The 18,655-nt window shown below is 41.5% G+C and overlaps 1 protein-coding gene across 2 annotated transcripts in view; it reads right to left on the bottom strand.

The window, feature by feature from the left end:
• Positions 1–18,655, bottom strand: part of LOC134611412 (stimulated by retinoic acid gene 6 protein-like) — a 150,014-nt gene that overhangs the window by 29,064 nt on the left and 102,295 nt on the right. For both annotated transcript variants that reach the window (XM_063455278.1, XM_063455279.1), the window contains exons 8-9: positions 12,521–12,588; positions 3,490–3,598 (exon numbers count right to left, since the gene is read on the bottom strand). In XM_063455278.1, coding sequence (XP_063311348.1) covers positions 3,490–3,598; positions 12,521–12,588 — 177 coding nt within the window. The remainder of the gene's footprint in view (positions 1–3,489; positions 3,599–12,520; positions 12,589–18,655) is intronic.

Below are 18,655 nucleotides of genomic sequence, written 5' to 3'. Positions count from 1 at the left end.
CAGGAATAAGAATTACCCCCATGATGGCATACCATCTGCAAAAGTAGACAACCCAAGGTATTGCAAATGGAGTATGTCCAGTCTTTTTAGTAGCCACTTGGTCACAAACACTGGCCAAAGTTAGTGTTAATATTTGAAAATGCAAAAAACTAATTTGAATGCAAATTTTGGACAGTGTTTGTGACTAAGTGGCTGCTAAAAAAACTGAACATACCATATTTGCAATACCCTGGGTTGTCTACTATTGCAAATGGTATGCCATCATGGGGGTAATTTTTATTCCTGGGCTACCGTACGGTCTCAAAGGCAACCTGGCGAATTTTTATGTGAAAAAAATGAAACGCAAGCCTTATATTTGACTCTGTAACTTTAAAAAAAAAAAAAACATAAAACCTGTACATGAGGGGTACTGTTATACTCAGGAGACTTCCCTGAACACAAATATTAGTGTTTCAAAACAGTAAAACGTATCACAACAATTATATCGTCATTTGTGTGTGAAAAATGCAAAAAATGTCACTGTCACTGACGATATCGTCGTTGTAATACATTTTACTGTTTTGAAACACTAATATTTGTGTTCAGCGAAGTCTTCTGAGTAAAACAGTACCCCCCATGTATAGGTTTTATGGTGTCTTGGAAAGCTACAGGGTTAAATATAGTGCTAGAAAATTTAATTCCCTGAACTTTCGGCCTGGGTTGTTAGGCAGGTCCTGCAAATTGTAATTAATAAAATGGCCTAATTATGTAAAATTATTACATAAATATATACATATAATTATTATATATATATATGTGTGTATATATATATGTGTTTATATATGTATATAATTTTTTGAATTTTTATTTATTTATATATAGGTATATATATATAGTGATATATACGTATATACTTATGTATATATATATATATATATATATTATTTAGTTCTACATGTATTTTGATATCAATATATATATATATATATTAATTTTAAAATAGTTAGAACAAAATTATGCATGTATATATATTTTTTTATCTATTTATTTTTTATTATTTTTTTATTTTATTTTTTAACGTAATGAAAATTATTGATATATTTAATCAATATCATTGTACTTGTATTTTGATAGTAATATATATATATATATATAATTATGTATATATTAATATTAGAATACACGTAGACAGTGTTGTTATATTTAGGTGTATGTGTGTATATGTGTATATATATATATATACTTAGATCATATATATAATAAATATATATATATACTTAGATCATATATATAATAAATATATATATATATATGATCTAAGTATATATTATTTAATTTTACACTGTTGTAACATGTTTTATATATTTTTTTTCAGACAGCAGGGGGAGTACCTGTCATTACAGGCACTCCCCCTGCTGGCATTAACATGGACGGCATATCGTGGGGTCCTCGCAAGGACCTCGCGATCACATGGCCCAGGGGAGCCGAAGAGGACGGAGGGGGACTCCCTGGTCTCCAGGTAAGTCCCCCATACCGCGATCGCCTGCGTGGGATCGCCGGCGACCAGGGAAGTACAAAAGATCGCAGGGCGTTCTATGCCGCCTAGCGGAGTTTAGAGCCACCAAAATAAGGACGGCATAGAATGCCCTGCGGTCTTAAGGGGTTAATAACTGGTTGAACCTCCTTTGGCAGCAATAACTTCAACCAAACATTTCCTGTAGTTGCAGTTTAGACGTGCACAATGGTCAGGAGTAATTCTTGACCATTCCTCTTTACAGAACTGTTTCAGCTCAGCAATATTCTTGGGTTGTCTGGTGTGAATCGCTTTTGGAGGGGGGTTAAAAACACAGAATCTGCTCAGGGTGCCAAATGCTCTAGGTATGTCCCTGCTTATGGCACTTGCCGCACTTGTACATTAGATGGCTCATTGGATTAGACATTCGTGGAGGAGGCCATACCTCCTCTGTGACATCAAAAAGGTAAGTACAACTTAATTTTATTAATTTTTTTGTATTCCTAACACTATAGTGTTCCTTTAAATGCTGGTCATAACGTTAACAAAAATGGATTTGAGATCCACTCATATAGAGCACCGCAATTGTGGAACGACCGCCCGCACAATTTAAAATCTTCCCTAAGCCTAAAGTCCTTTAAGAGATCCCTCTCTACATACCTCAAAACAGAATGCACCTGTCATGGTTGATTATATATTTCCTACCTGTTCTATGTTAAATTTTGTATTTATTGTGTATTAATATTGTTTTTGCATTTTATTGTACACTAACTGTAACAATGCAATGATTTGTGGACCCAGGACATACTTGAAAACGAGAGAAATCTCAATGTATCTTTCCTGGTAAAATATTTTATAAATAAAATAAATAAATAAATATTAACAGAGTTTTTCCTCTCTAGAACAAATTTTAGTGAATTAAATCTGAATAGCAAAATGTAGGCTGAAGAAGGCAAGCATTGACTGCTGCGAAATATGTTGGCACTACATAAATGCCAGTAATAAATTATAAGTAATAGTTGAGCTTTCTCTTATTCTGCTGTTTTAGCTGACACTTTGTCATTTGGATTTAATTTGCTATAATTTGGTGTTTAGTGCATAACCCTGTTAAAAAGAGCAATTAACTGGATTTTAGAGCTACAGATTTAATGGAGAGAAATTAAGGGCTAATCGCCTAAGCTGAAAAATATAGCCCTCTCTGCGAGATCAGATTTCAGTGGGGCTTCTGTGTTCATTATGTGCTTCATCTTTGATCATAGTGGAACATTTGCATTACATTGTCTTACACACATATCACATAGTGTTAAACACAGAGACTTTTTCTGCTCCAGCAACAGACTCATCCTGTCTGCTGTCATTGATCAAAGTAAACTAAGTGGCAAATACCAGTCTATTTTTTCAAGGAATTGTGGGGCTGTAAAGTTGCTATGTTGAGGAGAATTTATGACAGCTCTGTGCTATCAATAAGTGATGGATACTATCATAAATCACTTTCCATGTCCACTTAATTTTCTCTGATCAATGGAGGTGGGAGGGGGTGGCAGAGGGTGACATTTGTATGTGTATAGTAACTATTTGGAAATCTGTGTGTAGAGAAACAGAAATTAAATAACTACATCTCAATAGATTTATAAATGCTTTTATTTTATTTTTATTTATTAATGCATTTTGCATTTTATCCATGTATACTTTTTTTTCCCCAGAGAAACATCTCAGGCCATGAAAACTCACATCTAAGGCTAAGACAATTCAGTCCTATTTACCTCTATTCCCTATCTATCTATCTATCTATCTATCTATCTATCTATCTATCTATCTATCTATCTATCTATATATATATATATATATATAAAAATATAAAAAAAAATACACTTTCATAAATACTCACAGTTTACTGGAGAAAATGTAAATGTAAATTTATAAGTTTCATTCTTTAAATAATTTATTGTGAAAGCCTTGAGTTTGGTGTATACATAATGCATACTTCGATGACTTACCATATAGAGACAAAATAAGGATAGAACAGTAGTGCCAATCATTCTACTGGGGAACTTAAAACAAGGATCCCAAGTATAGATTTTTCTCTCAAACCAGGATTTCTGTTCCCTAAAAAATATAATTATAACATTAACATATTAAGTGAGGAAATAAGCATAAGATACAATACCATTCTTTGACAACAGTTTCTGAACTTCGGCCAACATGGGGTGTATGTTTGCAATTTGATCACAATACAAAAATGACAACTGTTTTCAGCTCGTAATGCTGCTCGTAATGCCAAGTTAAAATTCATTAGCATCTGAAAACATTTTACATTATTATTATTACTGATATTTATATAACACCAACTTATTCTGCAGTGCTTTACAATATTATGAAGTGGGGGAGAAGGAATTAATAGTAGATAAGACAATAGTGATGTCCCGAACGGTTCGCTGGCGAATAGTTCCTGGCGAACATAGCGTGTTCGCGTTCGCCACGGATGGCGAACATATGCGATGTTCGGTCTGCCCCCTATGCGTCATCATTGAGTAAACTTTGACCCTGTACCTCACAGTCAGCAGACACATTCCAGCTAATCAGCAGCAGACCCTCCCTCCCAGACCCTCCCACCTCCTAGACAGCATACAATTTAGATTAATTCTGAAGCTGCATTCGTTTTTTTTGTGTTTGTCTTTATTATACATTATCCTCCATAGCCAGTAACCTGTGTTTATTATACATTATCCTCCCCATAGCCAGTAACCTGTGTTTATTATACATTATCCTCCCATAGCCAGTAACCTGTGTTTATTATACATTATCCCCCATAGTCAGTAACCTGTGTTTATTATACATTATCCCTCCCATAGCCAGTAACCTGTGTTTATTATAATTATCCCCCCATAGCCAGAAACCTGTGTTTATTATACATTATCCTCCCCATAGCCAGTAACCTGTGTTTATTATACATTAAGACCCCAATAGCCAGTAACCTGGTTTTATTATACATTATCCTCCCATAGCCAGTAACCTGTGTTTATTATACATTATCCCTTCATAGCCAGTAACCTGTGCTTATTATACATTATCCCCCCATAGCCAATAACCTGTGTTTATTATACATTATCCTCCCATAGCCAGTAACCTGTGTTTATTATACATTATCCTCCACTAGCCAGTAACCTGTGCTTATTATACATTATCCCCCCATAGCCAATAACCTGTGTTTATTATACATTATCCTCCCATAGCCAGTAACCTGTGTTTATTATACATTATCCTCCCATAGCCAGTAACCTGTGTTTATTATACATTATCCTCCACTAGCCAGTAACCTGTGCTTATTATACATTATCCCCCCATAGCCAATAACCTGTGTTTATTATACATTATCCTCCCATAGCCAGTAACCTGTGTTTATTATACATTATCCCTCCCATAGCCAGTAACCTGTGTTTATTATACATTATCCTCCCATAGCGAGTAACCTGTGCTTATTATACATTATCTTCCCCATATCCAGTAACCTGTGTTTATTATACATTATCCCTCCCATAGCCAGTAACCTGTGTTTATTATACATTATCCTCCCATAGCCAGTAACCTGTGTTTATTATACATTATCCTCCCCATAGCCAGTAACTTGTGTTTATTATACATTATCCACCCCATAGTCAGTAACCTGTGTTTATTATACATTGTGACGAGAGCAATCTCGCCACATTGCATTGGAGAAACCTGATTGCCCGCCTGCTGCCTTTGGACTATGGACCAGACTTAAAAATACTTTATTTTCCCCACAGAAAGGCTTACTCGTGCCTTTCTGCCGGGGTGTTCGGTAGATTTTATCTACCGAACAAACTGCCGAAGGAGCGACCACCTTGGAGCTGCAGTGTGCCGCCAATTTACCTCCCTGAAGCTGCAGTTAACCGCAGCTTAAAGGGAAACTCCAGTGCCAGAAAAACGATCCATTTTTCTGGCACTGGAGGGTCCCTCTCCCTCCCACCCACCAATCCCCGGTTACTGAAGGGGGGAAAACCCCTTCAGTGACTTACCTGTGACAGCGGCGATGTCCCTCGCCACTGTCTCCGCCTCCGCGACGCTCCTCCTTGTGATTGCGTCGGCCGGTGGGCGAGACTGATCTCGCCCACCGGCCGAGGAGACCTAATGCGCATGCGCGGAAATGCCGCGCATGCGCATTACGTCTCCCCATAGGAAAGCATTGAAAAATAATTTCAATGCTTTCCTATGGGGTTTTGAGCGACGCTGGAGGTCCTCACACAGCGTGAGGACGTCCAGCGACGCTCTAGCACAGGTTTCCTGTGCTAGAACCCAGGAAGTGACCTCTAGTGGCTGTCTAGTAGACAGCCACTAGAGGTGGAGTTAACCCTGCAATGTAATTATTGCAGTTTATGAAAAACTGCAATAATTACACTTGCAGGGTTAAGGGTAGTGGGAGTTGGCACCCAGACCACTCCAATGAGCAGAAGTGGTCTGGGTGCCTGGAGTGTCCCTTGAATTGACGAAGACAGGGTGGCAGCATCTTGGGTAAAAAAGGTGCAGATACGGGAATGTTTTTAAGGTGGAATCAACAGGTTTTAGCAACATACTGAAATTAGGTGCAAAGGTGAGGTCAGGATTACAGATTACACAAAGACAGCGAGTTTGCAAGGACAGGCTCATGCAGATACCATCAACTTGCAGGGAAAGCGAAAGAGGAGGATCAGTATTATGAGGATGAAAAATAAGAAGCTCTGTTTTAGAGAGATTGAGTTTCAGAAAACAGCAGGAAATCCAGTGAGCAATGAGACAGGACGTCATTGGAAAAGGAGACACTGAATGAATCTTGGGAGAGAGAGAACGAGAACCACGTGAAGACAGTGTCACAGAGATCGAGGGATTGAAGAGTTTGGAGAAGGAGGACATGATCAACAGTGTCAAAGGTGGCAGGGATATCAAGAAAAATTAGTATGGAGTAGTGGCATTTGGAGTTAGTTCGGAGTAACTTTAGTCAGAGTGGTCTGAGTAGAAAAGGGGGTGGAAGCCAGATTGAAGAGGGTCCAGGAGAGAGTTGGAAATGAGGAAGCAAACCAAATGGGTGTCTTCCTAGAAACTTTGTGAAAAAAGTGAGCAGGGATATGTGACGATAGTTGGAAGGGGAAGACGGTGAGGAGAGATGGCTTTTTCAGGATGGGTACACTAGAAGAAAGAGAGCAGTTGAAGATGCATGTTAAAGATGGCACAAGACAAGGGAAATGAGATATGATAAGGTAAAATGGAATGGGATCAAGCGGACAAGTGGTGGGATGATAGAAGAGGAGAAGCACAGCCACCTCCTGTTCAGTAGCTGGAGGAAGGCTTGAAGGGTAGGGAAAGTATGGTCTATGTATGGTTGGGAGGGAGAGGAGTGAAGGGGGAGGATTCTTCCCATAACTGTTTATTATTGTGGGTAAAGTAGCATGCAAACCTATTAGCTAAAAGATTAGTTTGAAGGAGAGAGTTGAAGTTTTCAAAGAGATGTCTGGGATTGTGGGAACATGAACTAATGATAGAGGAAAAGTATGATTGTTTAGCAAGGGTGAGGGCTGTGCTATATGAACACAAAGTTAATTTATAATGGGAAAGTCTGACAAGGTGTGAGACTTCCTTCAGCAGCGTTTAGCTGAACAGAAGCAACTCTGCAGGTAGCAGGTCAACTTTGTGCGCCATAGCTGGAGGTGCATCCTCTTTGAAGTGCATGTTTGGAGCTGGAATGCAGTGTTCAGGGCAGAGGTGAGGGTAGCGTTATATGAGGAGGTAGCCAGAGAGGGACAAGATAAGGTAGTGATGGATGAGAGTTCAGAATGGACATCAGCTGAGCATTGCTGAAGGTCAAGAGATTTTGAGTTCCTTCTGAATTGAGAGGGTTAGGCTGAGGATTCTGGATGAGGGGGCTCTCAAGAACAAATGATAAAAGGTTGTGATCTGAGAGAGGAAATAGAGTGTTACAGAGATTAGAGACTGAGCATGCATCTGAAAAAATAAGATTGAGGGTATTGCCAGCTACATGCATGGAATAATTCACCTGCTGTGATAGTCCAAGGGAGGAGGTAGCAGAAAGAAGTTTTGAGCCTACTGAGGTCAAGTGTGGGTTACTGGGAATTAGGGATGAAACATTACTTGAAAGGTAGGAAGGCCATGCAGCAAAATGTTTAAAGAAGAGAAGAAGGGTAATAAATAATGGTAATGTTTGCAGAGATGGGGTTGAACAGGCAAATTGAGTGAATTTCAAAAGAGAAGAAAGAGAGGGAAGGGGGGTGGGTAGAGGTTTGAAGCAGCGGTGGGGTGAAATCAGAAATCCTACATAACCACCCTTACTGTGAGACTGGCTTGGGTTGTGAGTAAAGTGAAGACCACCAAAGGATTATGAGGCAGGGGTGTCAGTGTCAGAGGGATGGAGCCATGTTTTAGTTAGGGCAAGTATGTTTAGGGAATGTGAGATAAATAAGTAATGGATAAAAGTTTATTTAGTGATGTTGCAGTGCGAAAGGATGACTTAAAGGGATAGTTACATGGTTTGGATAAAAGATTGGTGTGGTTTCTGGTGTTAGAAGGTTGGTTAGTGGAGGAGGGACCAGAGAAACATCACCATCTGCCAGGATTAGAATGATAGAAAGGAAGAGAAGGTGGGAATAAGGTATGAATGCTTGGTGTGAGATCATTGTTATTCACAAAGATCGATATACTGTACTGAGATTTTAAATTTAAAGACAAATTGTGATTTTGTGGGTGCTTTGAGATTACATAACAACAGTGAACATAACAGGTGACATAACATTGATATAAATGTGTTCCTTAAACCAAGTTTTAATAATACATTTTGAGTACATACTTGAGGAATTTGTATTGTTACTGTTAATGTTGCTTGTTTATAAATTAGTTTTAAATAATTAAACAGGAAATACTCATGAAATATGTCAAGTTGTATTTTTTATTATATGCAGTTAGTGATGTCACGAACATTAAATTTTCCGTTCACGAACGGCGAACGCGAACTTCCGCAAATGTTCGCGAACGGGTGAACCCGGCGAACCGCCATAGACTTCAATAGGCAGGCGAATTTTAAAACCCACAGGGACTCTTTCTGTCCACAATAGTGATGGAAAAGTTGTTTCTGGACTGTGGCATGCCGGAGGGGGATCCATGGCAAAACTCCCATGGAAAATGACATAGTTGATGCAGAGTCTGGTTTTAATCCATAAAGGGCATAAATCACCTAACATTCCTAAATTGTTTGGAATAACGTGCTTTAAAACATCAGGTATGATGTTGTATCGATCAGGTAGTGTAAGGGTTATGCCCGCTTCACAGTGACAGACCAAACTCCCCATTTAACGCACCACAAACAACCGCAAACAGTCCATTTCCACAACCGCAAACTCCCCATTTCCACAAGGTTGGATACCAAGCTAGCCATGTCCCGTTCCTTGTCCTCACTGATGTCATTGAAGGTCTCTTCCTCCACTCAGCCACGTACAACACCAAGGGTCCCCGAAAGGTGACAACAAGCCCCCTGTATTTTTTTTTAATGTACACTTCTGTTACACCAGATATGAGTTGCACTGGTGTGACACTGTGCAGGCCCTGAAACGCACACGTGTGAAGGAAACTGACTGCTATTATTTCACAGTCAAATTTCTAGTTTTTTTTAATGTACACTACTGTTACACCAGATATGAGTTGCACTGGTGTGACACTGTGCCCTGGCAGGCCCTGAAACGCACACATGTGAAGGAAACTGACTGCTATTATATTACAGTCAAAAAAGTTTTTGGTTTTTTTTAAATGCAAGCTATTGCTTGACTCTTACTTACCCACACTCAGTCATGCCACACACATTTCACCACTACTCTCACTGAATCCCTCTGACTACGGCTAAATTCATCTTCTACATCAGAACACTACACCTAAGATTGGGTTGTATCCATGTCTCGCGTCTTTTATTTAGAATAGGGGCAGCTTCGGTCTCCTTCGACACTGACACTACAGTGCATATTATTAAAAGATTGGGCAGATGGAAATCCTCAGTCTACAACCGATATATTCCTCATCCTGAGAAAGAAATGAGGAAAGCTTTTTAAAGTTTGGCTTTGTAAATTTGATGCAATAAGTGTGTTTTTCTTTAATACCTTTTCACCCTCTTTGCATGAACCCGATTTACATATATTACTAATATGTTTCTGAACATATATATTATATTATTCACTCACTCACTCACTCACTCTCTGGGCCGGCCTAAGACATCATGCTGCCTAGGTCCAACGATAAATGACTATGGGGGATAATGTATAATAAACACAGGTTACTGGCTATGGGAGGATAATGTATAAGAAACACAGGTTACTGGATATGGGGAGGATAATGTATAATAAACACAGGCTACTGGCTATGGGGAGGATAATGTATAATAAACACAAACACAAAAAAAAATACAAAAAATAAAATAAAAATGAATGCAGCTTCAGAATTAATCTAAATTGTATGCTGTCTAGGAGGTGGGAGGTCTGGGAGGGAGGGTCTGCTGCTGATTGGCTGGAATGTGTCTGCTGACTGTGAGGTACAGGGTCAAAGTTTACTCAATGATGACGCATAGGGGGCGGACCGAACATCGCATATGTGCGCCATCCGTGGCGAACGCGAACACGCTATGTTCGCCAGGAACTATTCGCCAGCGAACCGTTCGGGACATCACTATATGCAGTGTTATTTTGCTCATGTCCATCGTTAAGTGTGGTGACTCATGTCTTAGTTAACCTGTTGAAAAGTGTTGTCAGTGTTTTATTCTTTTGGTTATTCAATAATGAAAAAAAATACTTTGTTATTGTGTGGTTAATTCCCACCAGAAGTAATTGTAGTTGATTAAGCTTGACTCTAGAACTTAATATATAGGTCTGCTTTTTTTAAAAAAAAAATTAACTGATTACTTGACATATTTACACTTGAGATGCTACTGCATTGTCTTCATATAGGCCTCCTGCTGAGTGTCATTTGAGCATCAATGGCCCTCATGTTTCACGTGTACCTGAATATTTTGGTGCAGCTATGACACATTGATCCTTGGGTCTATACAAATCCTGTCCATACTTAAGCTCATTTTCTTATTGTGTTTCAAGTAACACCAGAGGTGTTGCTAGAGGGCAGAAAGATCAAGGACTACAGCCAAAAGTGAAATACTCCCAATACCCCACATTGTGCTGTATAATTAACTCTACATATGGTGCATGAAAGCGACACTGTCATAAATGATATAATTATGGGTGTTAATTCTCTCTCATTATTACTGGGGACATGCAATTGTTCCACAGTTAGACTTCATGCTTTTCAGGAAACCATTTGGTGCTTCAGTTGTCCTCTAGCAAGACCCCTGAGTGAGCCCTGAATGCCATATAAATTTTGATTCCTGGTATTGTTAATGGCTTCTTGTTGACTATTCTGCACACTGGTATCCTGACTTAAGTATTTTAAGTTCTGTTATGATGACCTAACAAGACTTTGACTATAGTCTTGCCTATGAACATTCTGTCCTTTCATCTCTTTGGTATATCTCGCTGGTTAAGGGGATCCAGGTCATGCGACTTGCGTTTTTTGTGCCCCATATTGACTCTGGTGGGGTGGTGTGGTGGACTCGCTCTTTCAGGTATGTTTTGCAGGTTTATATTGAGGTAGTATCTCCAGGGCCGGCCTTAGGCATTTTGACGCCCTGTGCGAAAAATCTTCACAGCGCCCCCCCCTCCCCCCCCGTCATCCATGTATGCTGTAATGTTTGTGTTGTCTGTGTATGTGATAGTAGGTGTGATGACTGTGTGTGATATGTATGCTATGTGTGATATTTGTAATGGGTGTATTAACAGTGTGTGATATGCGTGTATTGGTTGTATGTGACACACACACACACACACACACACACAGAGTCAGACGGCCATACACACACAGGAAGACATCCACACACACACACACACAGGCAGACAGTCATACACACACACACACAAAGGCAGACAGTCAGTCATACACACAGACACAGACAGTAATACACACAGACACACACAGAGGCAGACAGTAATACACACAGACACACACAGTCATACACACAGACACACACACAGGCAGACAGTCACACACACACACAGGCAGACAGTCACACACACACACAGGCAGACAGTCACACACACACACAGGCAGACAGTCACACACACACACAGGCAGACAGTCACACACACACACAGGCAGACAGTCACACACAGGCAGACAGTCAGTCATACACACAGACACACACAGAGGCAGACAGTAATACAGACAGACACACACAGAGGCAGACAGTCATACACACACAGGCAGACAGTCATACACAGACACACACACACAGGCAGACAGTCATACACACAGACACACACACACAGGCAGACAGTCATACACACAGACACACACAGGCAGACAGTCATACACACACACAGACAGTAATAAACACAGGCAGAGAGTCACGCTCACCTGACAATCCCACAGTTACCTGTGGAGTTCATTGTGGAGGCAGTGCAGCTCCTGGTGACTGTTTGGTGGGGAAGCAGGGACTCCTTCCTGCTTCCCCTGCAGCAGTTTTCCGGCGCTTTTAGCTCCGCCCCCGCCGCACGGTAAGCTCCGCCCCCGCTGCAATTTTTTTTTTAAAAAAAAGTTTTTGTTTTTTTTTTTAATCCACGGCGCCCCCTGCTCCATGGCGCCCTGTGCGGCCGCACAGCTCGCACACCCCTAAGGCCGGCCCTGAGTATCTCTGTATTCTGCGGAGCTCTGCATATGCGCGTCTGGTCTGTTGTTTAGTCGGCCACGCCCCCAATGTTTAGAGTATTCGAAAGGCATCATGATCTCAAAAGGTCGAGGAAAAGCAACAAAGCAGTAACACAACACAAGGATCTATAAACCAAAATATTTTTTTGTTGGCAGGTGAATAAGAAAAGAAATCAAGACAAGTAACAGTAGGAGCTTGATATATTTCCAAATAAAAATAATTATACTTACTCTACAGGTTTTCTGAAGAGTCTCTTAACGTGGTTAGCTTGATGTTCAGGCAGAAAGAGAGTTTCATCCTTTAGGTTTGGAACAAATTGTAAATATTATGGTATAACAAAAAAGGCAAGGGAAATAGTTATGTAATAATGAGTTATGTTAAAATATATACTATATACATACTACTATTGAATAAAGAATATTAGCTGCTTATGACATTTATTTTCCTATACTGGAGCAGTCTGAATAAAACTATTACATTTAAAGTAAAATTTTCTGTTTGACTTAATGTATGTTTGACTCAATATATATTTATTTTATTCAACATTATGTTTTCTGCAATAGATAAGACTTTAAATTATTAAACGACATAGGGCCACAGATTTAAATACGTATTCATTTTATTTTTGATGATTAATCAAGTTCTGGCTGAGACTGCATATTCAGTGTTCTGTGCTATGTTCTAAAATACATATTTTGTGCCACTTGTAGTGGCATTAAAAGTATAAAACAAAGGGGGCGGGGCCGGACCGCCATGCTGACCGGTCGCATGCAGGAGAGGCTCCGGATAAATCTGGCCTCTTAGGCGAATCCTGCAGATCTGACACCTGCAAAGAGCCCAATAAAATTGTACACGGCGGTGGACAAGGTGGCAGACCCCGAGATCGGGAGCTTTGGGACCCTAGGGGGGTGCATGAAGTTTCGGGGACTGCGGCCTACTCGAGAGAGGAGCGGGGTGGACGGCCGCTGCCCTTTCTCCCTTCGCGGCTGCCACCTGCCGAAACCCTGATACGCCTGCCAGTCCTGTTTCCCCCCCCCCTGTGGGCCGGGGGGGGGTTATCCTGGCCCCCACTGCAGACAGCTCAGGAGGAATGGAGAAGGAGAGGCACAGTACTCCTCAGATCAGCCCTCTAAGATGGCGGCAGCGTGGCCAGTGGTGTATCCTGGTTTTGTGCTGCCCTAGGCTGGACAAAACTCAGGCGCACCGCTACCGCCCGCGCCACCCCATCCAACCCTTCCCCCCCGCCCGCACCACCCCCACCCTTCCCCCGCCCCGCCTTCTAAATACACACACACACATTCACTTACAGATACGCATACACTAGGTAACAGAAACACACACTCGCTAACAGAAACACACACACACTTACAGTCACACTTACACTCTCTAACAGACACACACTCACTAGCAGATACACACACTCACACTAACAGACACACACACACACGCACTAACAGACACACACTAACAGACATACACACACACACTAACAGACATACACACTAACAGACATACATACACACACACACACACACACTAACAGACATACACACACACACACACTAACAGACATACACACACACTAACAGACATACACAGACACACTAACAGACATACACAGACACACTAACAGACATTCACACACACACACTAACAGACATACACAGACACACTAACAGACATTCACACACACTAACAGACATTCATACACAGACACACTAACAGACATACACAGACACACTAACAGACATTCACAGACACACTAACAGACATTCACACACACACGCCAACAGACATACACACACACACTAATAGACATACACACACAGACAGACAGACACACACACTGACAGACAGACACACACACTGACAGACAGACACACACACTGACAGACAGACAAACACACTGACAGACAGACACACACACTAACAGACATTCACACACACACACACACACACACAGACATTCACACACACACACACACACACAGACATTCACACACACACACACACACACTAACAGACATTCACACACACACACACACACACACACACATACACACACACATACTCACATATTTAACACATTTATTTATTTTATTTTTTAAATTTACCCCCCCCCCCCCCCCCAGCCTCCTTACCTTTGGGAATGCTGGGGGGGGTCCTATTTCTCCCTGGTGGTCCAGTGGCTGCTGGGCGGTCTGCTGGGCAGTGCTGGCAGGCGGCCGGCGAGGGAGCACTTCCTCTGAGCTGTCTGCTCAGCTCCCTCGCGCGCCGCACAGTGAGGCTGGGAGGCGGAGCCGGAATACGTCATATTCCGGCTCCCAGCTTCACTCTGCGGGAAGTGCTCCCTCGCCGGCCGCCCGCCCACCCGCCAGCACTGCCCAGCAGACCGCCCAGACGGCATGTCAGTTAGCCGCAAGGCTAACAAGACATTTGCCCTGGGCGTTTGGGGGCGGCTTTTTTTGCCGCCCCCTGGAAAATGCCGCCCAAGGCAAATGCCTTGTTTGCCTTGCGGCTAATACGCCCCTGAGCGTGGAGCCCAACACCAACGGCCCCTGCCTCATGAAGCCCCAGAGGAGAGAAGCTCACCAACCTGCACAACCCACAAAGCAGCCCAGCGGTAAGCAGCCTGTTAACCCTTAAAAGAACACTACAGTCACCTAAATTACTTTAGCTAAATAAAGCAGTTTTAGTGTATAGATCATTCCCCTGCAATTTCACTGCTCAATTCACTGTCATTTAGGAGTTAAATCACCTTGTTTCTGTTTATGCAGCCCTAGCCACACCTCGCCTGGCTATGATTGACAGAGCCTGCATGAAAAAAAAACTGGTTTCACTTTCAAACAGATGTAATTTACCTTAAATAATTGTATCTCAATACAGGAGGCTCTTGCAGGGTCTAGCAAGCTATTAACATAGCAGGGGATAAGAAAATCTTAATTAAACAGAACTTGCAATAAAGAAAGCCTAAATAGGGCTCTCTTTACAGGAAGTGTTTATGGAAGTCTTTGCAAGTCACATGCAGGGAGGTGTGACTAGGGTTCATAAACAAAGGGATTTAACTCCTAAATGGCAGAGGATTGAGCAGTGAGGCTGCAGGGGCATGTTCTATACACCAAAACTGCTTCATTAAGCTAAAGTTGTTCAGGTGACTATAGTGTCCCTTTAAGAGGGAGAGCTCAGCGGGGGGAAAGACAGGCAACCTTAGACTGCCAAGAATCCTGCCGACATGCCTCACAATCGTAAAGGGGAAGTTCTAACAATATTAATGAGCAACGGGAACCCAGTAATACCTGCCAAGAACTGTAGTTCTGCCTTGCCACACTAACTCAGCTCTTCAAACCGACTACCTCAGGACACCTCATGTCCCCACAGAGGCACATATAACAAGAGACTGGCGGCGGCTGGGACACCACATACAGCCCCGGACCCAGACATCAATAACATCACCAATGGCCATTTCTTGATCCCTGATGCGGCTCTCACCTAACCACGTCAACATGGTCTCCCACAGACATTAGTCTCTGTACTGATGTTAGCTCGACCGCAGTGGTCCTTATTATAAAATCTGTTCACCTAGCATGTAACCTAAGCCTTGCAGCCTACCATATCTTACCTAAGCAATTTATATGTATGCCATCTGACCTAGCAGAAAACGTCTACCCTAAGTTTTTATGTGGATAGTTCTCCGCCTAGCAATTAGGTTTCATGTGTTATATTTAACCCTGTACCCACAAGTACTGCTAGAGCAATATAAGACCGGCTATGCCAATGCCATACACTCTCAAAAATACTTATCTGTTCTCACGTCTGACCATGCTAAATATCTGCTTAGAATGCCTTATCAAGTGTAATAGTTATTAAGCGTATGTCTTATTAAATCTTACTGCTACAAAAACAAAATGTGCTGATTTATTTACTGCCCTGTATTGTTAAACAATGTATGCGGATTCTCTTGCTACCGCTGTTGGGGCAGTGCAAGCGTATATGTAACCTTCAAGCACAACAAAAAAAAAAGGATTAAAAAAAAAGTATAAAACAAAATCTGCCCTCCCAACTGTCCAGAATTTAGTTGGACAGTCCCAATGGTTGGGTCCTGCCTGACGTCCCGACTTTGTTCATTGGTGTCCTTCTTTGGGGACACTGAAACAGTGCTCCCTGCCAGGTCTGCACTTGATGGCATTCAGCGTGGTGTGCATTCACACCAGGTGGTCCTGTAATTCTACAGACTGACCCCGCCCCCTTTCCATGCAAATCTGTCCTTTTTGAGAAGAGCCAGTGGCACAAATCATGACATCTACCACATTTTACCCCTCCCGTTGGTTTATTGCTTCACAGGATGCCGACGTTGCAAAATGATGATTACATTTAGATAATGCTGTGCTGGATTTTTGGCAAGTTATACAATAACAATGTGGGGTTTATGAACATTGCATTATAAATACCACTGTACAGTGGAATTTAACCAGCACAATATGAAGATAACTTTATTCTTTATCACTCTAAGCTACATTTTTTAATTGTACAATATTTTCTGATCAGTATATGTGATGCATGGACCAAGGGCCTAACCCCAAGACTATTCAGCTGATTATGTTAGACTGTAAGCTCATTGGAGCAGGACACTCCCAACCTCTTTTTCCGGTAAAGTAAAATTGTACTTTTCTTGTTGCCCATCATCCACCCTTTGTACAACTCTGTGGAATTTGTTGGCACTTAAAATATTCCAATTAAGTTTAGTTTTAATAGCAGCTCTCTATGTACTTGTGAGAGAAATAGCAATTAGATGAACTCTAATAATATACCAGGAGTCGTGTAAAAGAATATAGGCAATAAAATAATATTATAAAATGAATAAATAAACAAGTATTTATTAATTTTATTATATTCTCCTATTGCTTGTAGTCTCTTACACCACTCCTGGTGTATAACTAGAGTTCATCTAGTTGCTATTTCTCTCTTAACAGATTTACTGGCTTTTAGTGGGGGCCTGTTCTCCAGTTTAGTGATGTTCTAATTCTGTATTTTCCAATTTTCTTTTCTTATTTGAGAATTTACTAATTTTACTTTCTCTCATTCTTGTAAGCTCTATGTACTTGCGTTTGCATTTATAGGCACTATAGGGTTAATAGGTCTGACCCCTCCCAAAGTGGATGAAGGGGTTAAAACCCCTTCAGCCACTTATCTCAATCCAGCGCTGATGTCTCTCGGCGCCGGGTCAGGCTCCGCCCATGCTTAGCCGGCGGGGGAGACCTAATGCACATGCGCGGCAATGACTGCGCGCACACATTAGACCTCCCCATAGGAAAGCATTATTTAATGTTTTTCTATGGGGAAAATCTGATGCTGGAGGACATCCAGCGCCAGATAATGGACCAAAAGTCCGTTAGGATTCTGGAAGCGCCCCTAGTGACTGTCTGGCAGACAGACACTTGGGGCAGACTTAGTGCTGCAATGTAAACATTGCAGTTCTCTGGAACTGCAATGTTTAACATTGCAGCACTAGGTGCAAAAGGTTCACAGCACCCAGACAACTTCAATTAGCTGAAGTGTTCTGGGTGCCTACAGACAGTGTCCCTTTAAACTCGTGCATGTTTGTTATTGGGTGTACTAAACAGTGTTTTTTAATTTTTGTAATAGGGCAGTGGAGTGCCTACTAAAGATTATCACTGGGGTAGAAATAATGTTATTCAAGGTTACTACTGAATGCCAGTATATTTACATTTATTTGTAAGCATGGCATCTGAATCCTTTACTTGATAAACATTATTCCCCATATACTGGATATCTATTTCATCTATTGGTTCACTCATTAAACGGATATATGAGCCATATAGATATTGTGATCAACCATACAGTATGTGTAATTGATCTGTACATCAAGTGATAGCGAGTCCGTCGAAAGAAACTCCCCAAAGAGGTGGAGCCCGGTCTAACTACAAGGGGTAATGTACCTCCCGGTTCTCAACACTGAGTAAGGTCTACCCCCTGTTTACGCCCAGGGGCGGACCAAATGAAGACTGACAACCATACACGCCGCTTAAATTTTTTGGCGCGAACGAGACAGACGTACTGGCGCTCGGATTGGCTAATATACTCATCCGGCTGGATATAAATTACGGTTTGGTTCAGTACCTCATTTACCTTTGACAAAGGCGCTTTAGCAGCGCCGAAACGTGCGTTAGGTCCTATGCTTTTTTTTTTTTTTTTTTAACCACAGCACGATTTGATGTGATCACTGGGTGGGGGAGAGGGACACCACTAGGAATCTAGCCTATGTTAGACCTAGTTGTTAGGCATCTTTATCTGAGCAGACTTGTCCGAGTGTAGAATCTTTATCGCAGTATTTTTAGATAGCTTTA

Source organism: Pelobates fuscus, chromosome 5 (assembly GCF_036172605.1).
Source record: "Pelobates fuscus isolate aPelFus1 chromosome 5, aPelFus1.pri, whole genome shotgun sequence".
In the NCBI taxonomy this organism is placed as follows: domain Eukaryota; kingdom Metazoa; phylum Chordata; class Amphibia; order Anura; family Pelobatidae; genus Pelobates; species Pelobates fuscus.
The sequence above is the reverse complement of the archived record's forward strand: the minus strand, read 5'-3'. Positions and strand labels throughout refer to the sequence as shown.